This window comes from Hyla sarda, chromosome 12 (genome assembly GCF_029499605.1).
Source record: "Hyla sarda isolate aHylSar1 chromosome 12, aHylSar1.hap1, whole genome shotgun sequence".
NCBI classification, from domain to species: Eukaryota; Metazoa; Chordata; class Amphibia; order Anura; family Hylidae; genus Hyla; species Hyla sarda.
The window spans coordinates 38660845-38673053 of NC_079200.1; the positions used below are offsets into that span (position 1 = coordinate 38660845).

General features: G+C 43.7%; 1 protein-coding gene across 5 annotated transcripts in view; it reads left to right on the forward strand.

Annotated features, from left to right (window-relative positions):
• SPOP (speckle type BTB/POZ protein) overlaps positions 1-12209 on the forward strand; it is a 92663-nt gene that overhangs the window by 41727 nt on the left and 38727 nt on the right. For 3 of the 5 annotated variants that reach the window (XM_056549405.1, XM_056549404.1, XM_056549406.1), the window contains exon 11: positions 1444-5676. The exons of the other annotated variants lie outside the window; for them this stretch is intronic. In XM_056549405.1, the coding sequence (XP_056405380.1) occupies positions 1444-1588 (145 nt within the window). In that variant the 3' untranslated portion in view covers positions 1589-5676. Of the gene's footprint in view, positions 1-1443; positions 5677-12209 lie in introns of those variants that run through there. 5 annotated transcript variants of the gene reach the window in all.

The following is a 12209-nucleotide window of genomic DNA, read 5'->3' on the forward strand; positions in this document are numbered from 1 at the left end:
TGCCGGTAAGTGGTGCTGCCTACCACTCTAATGTAAGCCATTGAAGCCTTGACCCCTAAAATAAATTACATTTTTTGGGGGGGATTTTGGACAGACCGCTGATATTAGATGGGTCCCGGCACCCCATCAATCAGCTGCCCGCTGGCTCCAGTGAATGCCAAGTCTTCCTCAATGTTTATTAGGTACAGCTCCATACATGTGCTAGTGGCTGTGGGTGGTACTACAGCTCAGTCCCAACTTTACCAACCTGCAGTACCAGACATGGCCACTACTAAACATAGGGACCTGTGCTTGAAGAACACCATTGAAAAATAGTGGAGATAAAAAGGAGATAGAGAATGGCGCTTATAGTGGCGTTATCCACGGTTTTGAGAGAGAGGGGAGGGGGGGAGGAATAGTGGTGTACAGTGGGTTGAGAACACTTGCTCGCCTGGTGGTTTTGCACGACAGGCACAGCACTTTTAATCGCTTTTTGGATTTAGAATCCTAATTCCCAGTAGCAGCTTTCCGCCGGTACTGTTGGGCAACGGTGCAGGTACAAGTAAGGGAGATGAGGATTAGGGTTTCCCTGCTGGGATGCCTTCGTCCAAAAAATTTCGACTTCTGGAGCGCTTGACCAGGGATAACACAGTTCTTGATTTTTTTTCCTTGTAACAGCGGTGGTTACAACGGACAGCGTGTTTCAAAGGGTATTCTTCAAGTCCATAACCTGATGAAAAAGGGAATACCCTTTGAAACCCGGTGAACGTTGTAACCACCGCTGTTTCTTCTGTGTGTAATAAAAGGCACTGAAAAAAAACAAATCAAGAACTGTGTTAACCCTGGTCGAGCGCTCCAGAAGTCAGAATTTTTCCAACGAATTCATCCCAGCCGGGAAACCCTCATCCTCATCTCCCTTACTTGAAGAACACCAATGAGCACTCTGAACTTTCTGGATCAGTTGGGCAGCTGGGAGTTGGATCCTCACCGATTTTAGCTATGAATAAAATGGTATTAGAAGATGGACAGTCACTTAAAAACATTTTTTTAATCTGGGGGCCCCTCCCTGAGATTCATTGAACATTTTACTTTCTTCAGCTGTAAAGTAGAAACTCGTAAGACCAATGTATTTTCTAGGGCGGTATTTCACAACCAATGGCTTTCCAGAGGTTGCAAAACTACAACTCCTGCCATGGATGGCAGGGTACAATGTGATGATTTTGTTTTGCAACAGCTGTAGAGCCACAGATTGGGGAGCACTGGCTGCCCATACAGTTGGAGGGCAAGGTGGAGTGTTATTTCACTACAGCAGGAGGGTCATAGTTCAGGGAACACTGCTGTACTTGATGGGAATTGTAGTTTGGCAACAGCTAGAGACCCACAAGGTTGAGACCACTGATCTAGGGGCTAGTGACTCTGCCATAAGCATCTGTCTCATGTAGCTCTCCTTCTCTTTCCCCACAGTCATGCGTCTGATGTCATGGAGACATCAGGATGGAAATCCATGGTGGTCTCTCACCCACACCTGGTGGCAGAAGCATACCGTTCCTTGGCCTCGGCTCAGTGCCCTTTCCTGGGCCCTCCTCGCAAGCGTCTGAAGCAATCTTAAAGTGAAGCTCTTGTACACATTAACCACTCTTGATCTGGAGCCGCTCTCTCCTCTTCCTCATCGCATGAGAGACACTGGTGGGGGAGGGGGTGAGAGAGGAGGTTTCTATCTTTACCTCCCCAACATTGTGTGTGTTGCCACCCTACTCTCCTTTGCCACGTGGCCGGACTGAGTCTTCTGTCTCCCGTATCCTGTGAGGAGCAGGGAGCATAAACAGACTTGCCCTCCCTGTGGGTGTGTTTCCCTGCTGGAATTTTACCTTAATTTATAGGGGCGGAGAGAAGTTTCTGATCTCCATAGAGGACTTTTTTGGAGTTCAGATGTTCAAGGGCTGAGACTGCGAGCTTTTCAGAGCTGCCCTCCGAACCCCAATTTTTTGTTTTTCCCGGACAGTGCAGGGGCTAAACTTGTGTCTATATTCTCTGGGATGCATTTTAATTTCTTTTATGTTGTGTTCCTTTTGTTTTGCCATCATTTCCATTATTACCCCCCCCCCCCCCTCCTCTTAATTTAGCTTTTAATACTGTTCCATAACATTAGAGGATCTCCTCACTATAAATTCGCATCTTCCAAGTTCAGTATCACTGGCCAGTCTGTGGCGGTGTCGCTGGATGTGGCCTCCACGTCACGGTCTTCATTTCATGAACTCTAGTACCCCCCTCTGTTATAGCCACGGAGTTGGTGGGGTCCAATGACTTTTATGCAGTTTTTGGCCAATGATTAGATGAACTTAGACTGAGGTTACACACCTTGGGGCCCATACCTGGCTTTACGAGAGTGTGCCAGACATTGAGATGCTGAATCCAGCAGTCAGAACCGAGGACTGTTTGACATGACTGTGATGTTACCTTCTTTGCTTTGTCCTTGTCCTCTTGTACTTGCAGCTACTATGTTATGTTGTGAGGCTCAGCCGCTATTGCTTCAAAGCCAGTAGACTTTTCTTTTTGCAGACCATAAATAATTCCTATTTTGTATTGTGCATCACTATCCTTTAAACGCATTCCATCTTAAGAGAGTACTGTTGCATTAAATATGCCCACCATGCTATTGGGTTAATCTTGCGATGGGATGGATCGTGGGGGGATTTAGTAAAACTTGAGGGTATGCCTGGTCTGTTCCTTTTCATGTGCAAAGACTGTGCCGTTTTGTGAATTTGCATTCATGCAGTTACGTATTCCGTACCGGCATCTTGGGAGTAGCATTTGCCCTAGATTGCTTACAGCTGCGAAACCTTTCCTACTTAAAGGGAGTGTTCACAAAAAAGGAAGATTGTGCTATTCAAACGCAGGTGATGGCAGATCTGTGGAAATGTAGAAATCTCCTTGTGGGGATTCTTTTTATGTTTAACACGTAGGACATTTTAGTGTCCTAGCAATTAGATTTTTCGCTTAAAGGGGTTGTGTAGTGTTAGAAAAACATGGCTGCTTAGCTCTTAAACCAACAGTGTCACACCTAGCCACAGGTTCTGTGTGGGGTTTTGCAACTCAGCAATAGCACTGTCAGAAAGATGACCCACAATGTCACCATTTACTGAAGTGTAAAGTGTAGTCTGGAAATCTGGCTGCTATTTTACACACATTTAGAGGAGATTGAGAATCGCAGCAACGCAATATGTTACCTACACAGTCTGCATATAAACTGTGAACCAGAAAGTCACTTTAACTCTATGGCCATGCTGGGAGTATGAAACTCAGACTGCTGTAAAGAAACATTGTTCTGTCTTAAAGAAGCACACCAGGTTTTGTTTAGTTTTTTTGTCCATATGATGCACCCTCACCATCACTAGCTTCCCCTACCCCGCATATCAATGAGCCTTCATGACTCTGTCAGAAGTTCACCAGCTGTCCTTCCTTGGATCTTTTTGGTAGGTACCAATGATTGCAGACTAGGAACACCCCACAAAATAGGCACCATTGTCATGACACAGTCAATATTCTCAACTACTTCTGGTTTAATCTTATGGCTGATCGGTGTATATTAAAAGGTTATTCACAGATGTTTAGTGCTCTTAGGTGTTCAACTTAAATGAGATGGTAGGGTGTGCCAACAGTTGGATAAGTTAATTTTGGCTGCAGTACCCCTTTAAATTTAATCATTTTGGGACAATGATAATTCCCCTATATCTTATATTGAACATCTCTAGGACTCTAGCTTCAGCCTACTAATCCACTTACTGCGTACTTTCTAGAGCTTGTGATTATACCTCCACCCAATTCTGTAACACATTGTTTTGAGTATCTCTTACCTATAGTGATGGGAATTTTACAGAGGTATTTAATTCCGTATTTACCTTTTTGTCCCTGAATTATGTAACTAGTTGCATTAAAGGAAATTCAGTTTTCATCCTAAATTGGCAGCCTTGTCTAGAAGAACCCTCTGGCAGTAGTACGGGCATATTCACTCTTCTAATGAATCTGGAACACTCATTGGTATACAGCCACTTGGCTCAAGGCCTCCGATATACAGGAGTGATTTAGTATAAGCATAATACCTATTCATCCAGTCAGCATTGTCAATAGGCACAACACCCAAGGCCATAGGTAAATCATCCCTTAATTTGGCTTCCATTTTTGCATTCTCTATTCTGTCCCTCAGCTGCACACAATGTACAGAGTGGACTCATTTAATGGTTCCATTAGGTGAGAGCAAATGTTTTGGTCTGTGAACTATATTGGTTTAATTTGCCTTTAAAAAAAACTGCTTAAAATATAGATTTCAATTATGTTTGTTTTGGATAAAATCTTTTTGGTTCCTATGTGTATGTATTACGATGAGATATGAAGCATGGAGCGTGTGTGGCTGCATCTGTGTTGAGAGCCATGGAGGGGAGGATTGCTTTGGAGTATTTTGTCATTTTGACACTGGTTACTAATGTAAAGATTGGGGTAGATGGTGACACTGTCAACCCTGATGCAACCAAAAAGTGGTCTTACTTTGAGTGGCCTCAAGTATCACACAAGTACTGGAATCATTGATTTGCGCACCCATGATCTTGTCACTGGCTGTCCTTCCTTGGGCTACATTTGGTAGGTAGTACCTACTGTTTAATGCACCCAAGAAAATCTTTTGGAGATCTTCTGATTCTAGCCATCACAGTTTGGTCCATGACAAAGTCGCTCATATCCTTACCCTTGCCCATTCTTCCTGCTTCAAACATGTCAACTGTAAGAAGTGACTATTCACTTGCTGCCTAATATCTCCCTATAAGATAATCAATGTTATTCCACTTCACCTGTTAGTGGTTTAACCTGTTAAGGACGCAGGGCGTACCTGTATGCTCCCCTGCTATGAGGCAGGCTCACAAGCACCTATCAATTGCCGGGACCTGTGTCTAATGCCAGACATCACCAATCGCGGTGATGCCCGGTATTAAACCATTAGACCCCTCGATCAAAGTTCATTGCGGCGCCTAAAATAAAAATAATAAATTTAAAAAAGCATTACCGGCAGCTCAGCAGAGCTGATAGGGACCACCACAGTAAAACCGCAGTGTCCCAACCAGCTGAGAGGACGGCGAGAGGGCCCTTACCTGCCGCCTCCCCTTCCGATCTCTTCCTCGATGCTCCAGGCAGCCTCAGCAGCCTGGAGCAATTGAGCACAGATAACACTGATCTATGCTATGGCACAGCATTGAACAGTGTATGCAATCCAAGGATTGCATGTAATAATCACCCATGGGGACTAAAAAATTGTGTTAAAAAATAAATAAAAGTTAATAAATGTGAATTAACCCCTTCCATAATTTGAATCACCTCCCTTTTCCCCATAAAAAAAATGTAAACAAAAATAAACATATGTGGTATCACCACGTGTGTAAATGTCCAAACTATAAAAATATAATGTTAATTACACCACACGTCAAAGGCGTTTATGTAATAAAGAAAATTTGCAAAAAAGCGGTCAAAAAGTCCCATCAAAACACAATAAAAACTACAGACCACGGCGCAAAAAATTAGCCCTCATACATCTCCATATACGGAAAAATAAAGTTTTATAGGGGTCAAAACATGACAATTTTAAACATACGAATTTTGGTGCATGTAGTTATCATTTTTTAAAGTAGTGAAATAAAGCCGATATAAATTGGATATCTTTGTAATCGTATGGATCTACAGAATAAATATAAGGTGTCTTTTTTACCGAAACGGAAGCCGCTAAAAATTACAAAATGGCCTTTTTTGTTTTTCAATTTTGTCCCACAAATATTTTTTTATTTTTTTTTTGCCGTAGGTTTTATGGTGAAATGACTGATTTTATTACAAAGTAAAATTGTTAGCGCATAAAACACACCCTCATATGGGTCTGTAGGTGGAAAGAGGATTTTTGTGAGGAAAAAAGGAAAGTGGAAAAACCGAGTCCTTTAGGGGTTAAATGCGGCAACCCACGTCCCCAGTGTCAGCTGTTCACGTCTTTTTATCTCATAGCAGGACGTTTATGGCCATAAAGTCAACATTTCCCTAAGGGACTGCACTCACTTATTATGGGTTTACAGAACTCTTATAGACCTGATTAGGGGACTACGATTTCTATGGGAACCATGTAGTACCACGTTTTATACATGAATTGTATATATAGTGGCAAAATCAGCTGAAACCAATGGACTTGTGAGAGTCCTAGTGATCAAGTTCTGGTTGGTGGAGTTACTATAGTAAACAGACTTGTCCTAGTGTTAGGACCCCTTGGTACCAGTTGTGTCAGCAATTCTTCTGCAATTCTAGTAAAGAGCCTCGGTTACCTTAGGGCCTTAGGCCATGCTTTCCAACTCTTCCTCAATGTTATGAAGGCACCTGGAACAAAGTAAGATCTCCTGGATGAGCAGGGACATTTCCTGGTAGTCCTACATCCTTTGACATGTCCTCACCTCTCATAGTTCCTGCAGACCTTTTTACACCCAAGTAACACTGCAGACAGCATACTGATGGTGGATGTTATTTATGTCATTGCCCACGAGTTAAGGAGAATAAGAACCAGCAGGAACATGGGTGGGTTAGTATCTGCAAAGTCTAGTCTGTGGTTTGTGTTAGTTTAGCGGTGTGATGAAGGAAGACCTGTGCGGTACAAATACTGTTGGGTGTGGGAGTGTCTTGTATGAATGGGTGATGTATAAGGAAAAAATATTTGAGTACTAGGGGCCATTCTTTTTAAAGTGTACCTGTCATTAGCAAAAACTTTTCATACAATGTACAAAATAACATGTATATTTGAAATATACATTGGTTAAAAAATTAGAACATTTTTTTTCCTTACAGCTATTGCATGTGTGTGCAGGGAGGACAAGCGGGGCTCTGTGCAGGGAGGACAAGCGGGGTTCTGTACACTGAGGACAAGCAGGGCTCTTCGCGGAGAATGAGCGGGGCTCTGTACACTGAGGACGAGCGGGGCTCTGTACACTGAGCACGAGCGGGGCTCTGTACACTGAGCACAAGCAGGACTTTGTACACTGAGTACAAGCAGGGCTCTGAGGACAAGCGGGGCTCTGTACACGGAGGACGAGCGGGGCTCTGTACACGGAGGACAAGCGGGGCACTGAGGCTCTGTGACCTGCTTCCAGCTCACACATGAGGATGATTGACAAGCCAGGAGCCTGCACAGAGCCCTACTTATCCTGCCCTCACTGCCTGTATTTAGTCTTCTCACAGGGTCATGCAGGCAATAGCTGCAGAGACAGTATTTTTTTCCCCCCCAAAAAAATATACACATTTTTTAACTAATGTATATTACAAATATATATAATGGTATTAGCATTATATAACAAGTTTTGGGTAACGACAGGTACACTTTAACTCCTCACTGAAGAGTCAGTAAGTGTGCTTTGTTCCGAAATATAAGACAAATGAAAATGCCAGAATGTACGGTGAATACACTATTTCTTGTCAACCAAAGAATCCGTATTTTGGCGTCACTTTATGGTAATGTAGTGCTACATTCACAACATATTTTTCACAGACATCACTTAAGCAACTTTCTGCTCGCCCCATTAGATTGTTTAACAGTCCTTCAGCGCAGATACTTTGGGTAGTCTGGGTTTCCAGAACAGACATTAAGACTCAAGTGATTCTGCTATAAACAGATGTGTCTGGATCGTTCAGCTATACACGAGATAATGCCAGGATTTGCGTGTGTTATCTATGAGGGGAGGAGGCAGCATTTTATCTGAATCAATTTTCACGAGCTTGCATCTTATCATTTACAAGGAGCCTGCATCTCATCATTATTAGTCATTAAATGCCACATTGATGATGGTCGCTGGTGAAGGAGGCCGTGTTTTTCATGAATATTACTTCACAGGCAATTGGTGATCTCTGGTCTGTATTTCTACCTCTTATGGCTTATGAAATTGTTTGTGTCTTAATAAGAGATGAGCTAGTTAATTCTATATGAATCAAATTTATTCTGAATCTCCCCAAAATTTTGTGATATTGCAAATGGGAAACTTTTGATATTAATTTTGGCTACTACTTGCACTCTGGAGGCGCACGTTTCCTGTGTTTGAAAACTGGGCACTGGGCAAAAAATGGGGCACCTTTTTCCATACAGAATTGAATTTAACAGCCGATTCTCTCAAATCATACCTGAGAGGTGTTTTGGGAATTTTACTCATCTTAAAGGGGTACTTCGCCCATAGACTTCTTATCCCCTATCCAAAGGACCCTCGCGATCTCCCTGCTGCACCCGGCATTCGTTTAGAGTGTCGGGTGCAGCGCTAGAGACTTGTGACATCACGTCAGGCCCCCTTAATGCAAATCTATGGGAGGGGGTGTGACTCACACTTCTTTCCATAGACTTGCATTGAGGGGCCATGGCCGTGACGTCATGAGCGGGGCATGACCATGATGTCATAAGCCTCTGCCCCGCATGGCCAGTCATCCGGCACGGAGCGAAGTTCGATCCGTGCACCGGATGTCTTGGGTACCGCAGACAAGATCACTGGGGTCTCCAGCGACGGGATCCCCTTGATTAGACATCTTATCCCCTATACTTTGGGGATAAGATGTCTAGGGGCAGAGTACTCCTTTTAAGTCTTAGGATTTATAAAATGGCCATAGATGTAAACTATTCTGACCCTGAAAATAAATTGTTTCTGGATAACCGTGGAAACCAGGCCATTGGGAAAGCACGGAGGATGCAGACCAGAACAAAGCTATTCTATGATGGTTCTACAGAACACTGTCATTGAGACAACCCCTTACATCATTCTGTGTCTTAACCACCAAAAGTGTTTTTATTTTTTTTTATTTTTTTTTAGAATAACCTTGATGGGGATGATTATCGGACCTAGTGAGTACTCTAGCACCTTTATTGTTAATTCAAATAGAGCACTCTATTGTCTCCCCGGAGGTCCAAGGGTATCTGGTAATTTTTTTTTTTTTTTTTTTTGTTAATGCCTGAAAAGGGGAGTGCAGGGTCTGAGCCCCTTTTGAGGCTGTTTACAATGGATTTTGGTAGTTTTTATAGACTTAAAATAAGCCATTTCTATGCTAAAAGGGCCAAAAAATTCAGCTGTGTTTTTAACCATTTTTGCATACATAACATCTGGTTTTTTGACTTTTATATTTTTTAAATGGACATTGTAATAAAAAAATTAAAATACTTTGTTATAAAGACATATCAAAAGTTTCAAATGGCAGTCTGACCATTTAGATCCTGTTCTATCAGAAGTCAGGAGCAGTGCAAGCTTTTTTGGCATTTTATTTGAGCTGTAAAACAGCAGTTTACTGTGTAAACAACCTAAGGGCTGATTCACACAAGGGTATTTTGTTCCAAACTTGCAGCAAGTTCCCCGCTTCAATTTTTGATAGGGGCGGGCTCTCCGCCAGTTGTCCGCAGCTGATTTTCAGATTTTCAGCAGTGGAATATCCAATGCGGAAAATCTGCCACAGACCCCATTGAAGTCTGAAAATCAGCTGCGGACAGCCGGCGGAGAGCCCCCCCCCCCCTTTCAAACTCACAGCGGGAAACCCACTGCAGGTTTGAGCCAAAATACGCTTGTGTGAACGAGCCGTGAGGGTATGTTGAGATGTAATTTGGCTTGGCACTGTCATATATCTAGACAATGACTTCTGTTAAAGGGGTACTCCGGCCCCAAGACATCTTATCCTCTATCCAAAGGATAGGGGATAAGATGTCTGATTGCGTGGGTCCCACTGCTGGGGACCCCCCCCCCCCCCCCCGCAATCTAGCATGCAGAACCCACCTGTAAACACTGTAGGAAGCACTGGAGGCTCTGTGTTATGCCTCCCGACCACAGGGACGGAGTATCGTGATGTCACGACTCTGCCCCGTGTGATGTCACCCCCGCCCCCTCAATGCAAGTCTATGGGAGGGGGCGTGACGGCCGTCACGCCCCCTCCCATAGACTTGCATTGAGGGGGCTGGACGTGACGTCACACGGGGCAGAGTCGTGAAGTCACAATACTCCGTCCCTGTGGTCCAGCAGTTCCTGCAGTGCTAATTTGCGGGGCTCCTCAGGGCGGGACCCCCGCAATCAGACATCTTATCCTTTGGATAGGGGATAAGATGTCTTGGGGCCGGAGTACCCCTTTAAGCCTTGTATTCCATTGCCATATATGTACATTGTAGGGTTTACATTAACAGGGCACAATAAAAAAAAAAAAACATGTAAATCCTGTAAACTGGGAATCAGAACTATGTGTCTGTACACTTTTTATACAATCCACCTTTATTGGAAGGACTAGCTGAGTACCTGATGTTGCCCGGACTTCATACCTACACCCTGGGGGATAGGAAAGTAAGGCTATGTTCACATTGTGGAATGTCCACTGACAGCAGAGAGCCGACAGAATGTTCTGTCGGTGCCAAGACCACTCGGAGATGCTATTGTGTGAACATGGCCTAACAACAACGCTTTCGTCCTCATATCCTGACCTCCTCTCCTGTCCTCCCACACTAACTATTGTTTGCATCTGGCTGCTGGACAGTCAGCAGGATTTTGAAGTCCCGGGCAATCTCTGCAGCCAAGAGTAAAAGTATTAAATGTACTAGAAGACTTGCATGGAACTTCAGACAAAAATACCTTACTCTCGCATCAGGTGGACATGGGGTAGGGTTTATTTTACTCTACTGTATTTTTTGTAACCTGTATACCAAGTTTTATCAACATATCTTCCACCATTTGGAAGTTCTACTGGAACATACGTTCACACGTTGAGTGAGAGATTTTTTGGAGCTGCTTCCCACAGAGCCCCCACCCCTCTTCTTACTAACAATTCCCTCCTATAATATAAAAACAGGCTTTCTAAAGTAAACCCCTCCTTAAAACATATTGTGCAAACTTTGTGGTACCAACTCTCTTTGAGTCTCCACAGCATTCCTCTTGGTTTTTTTCCACAGTATTTCACTGTAATTTGCAAAGACTCCTGGGAAGAATGGGAAACTTTAATCATAGGTGGTTCTTCTTGGCTTGTATCCTGGCAATGCGAGGCTCTTGCAGGAAGTAGTTAGGAAACAGAGGCCAGGACTGCTGCAGTCTGTCATAACAGTACACCCCACTCTTCGCACACTGCTGCTATACGCGTGTTCGCACCATCTGCTCTAGATAACAGCAGTTTGGAACGAGCTGCCTGCACCCTTCCCTGCATCAAACATATGAGATGTCGGCTCAGCTCTTGTGTGCTATGGAAAGTCGATGGATTTCTGCTGTTTCAGGAAAATTTTTGGCCTCATTTGGAACGTTCTCTTTAGTTCTCCACTTGTTCTGTGGTGATTAGAGATGAAGTATATGACATATTTCCTTTAATTTTATGTTCGTACAAATAGGGGGCATATGTTAGGTATTGAATCTCCTTTACATCTACTGTATAATTTGTGAAACCAATGTGGTGAGGGTGTTGGTAGGGCAGATGTTATTAACCCTATGTGCTCGTGAAGCCAGGGCGCGGTTTACTTAATTCACCACCCGAGGTATAGCCGATGATTCCTGGGCCAGGCGCGGGGGAAATAATCACTCTGATGCAAGGTTACGGAACACCATTTTTTACTGAGGCAGACAAGGTGTTAAAGACTTTACAGCTCAGTTCAGGCCCAAGGAGATGCACGGTGAACTTTAGGAAGCTTATCGGCTTGCTGGGACTTGTAGTGGACTTGGACTGACTTATGCAACCCACCCTGACTTTAGTAAATTATACTTGACTATCTTGATTAGACTTCTCCCCTGTATTTGTGCTTACCGCCAGGCTTTGACTTTCATCTGCAGGGGTTGACTTGCAGTAGTTGCGGGGCCGCGTGACTAGGCCTTGGGCCTCCCTCAGGAACACCAGGCAAACTTCTTAAGTCCTCACACAAGCTGTACCTTAGCTACAACTGAACTAGGCTAGTTCCTACCAGCTAGGTCTGGTAACCATTTAGAGATCCCATTGGCCAGATAAGTCACCTGGTTCACCTCGCATACCTCCCCTTGGTAACATAGTCCTTAGCAACAAAGATTTAAAGGCACAATAACATATTAATACATTACATTAACTCGTACAGAACTTAAGATGATAGAGTTCTGAGGAGTGTGGGGCCAGGGGACATTGAATGAGTCTGCCCGATAGGGCACTTTCTATACTGGGCCACCACACCAAAACTAAGTGTAAACCTGTATTTCGTCCTTTTCATACAT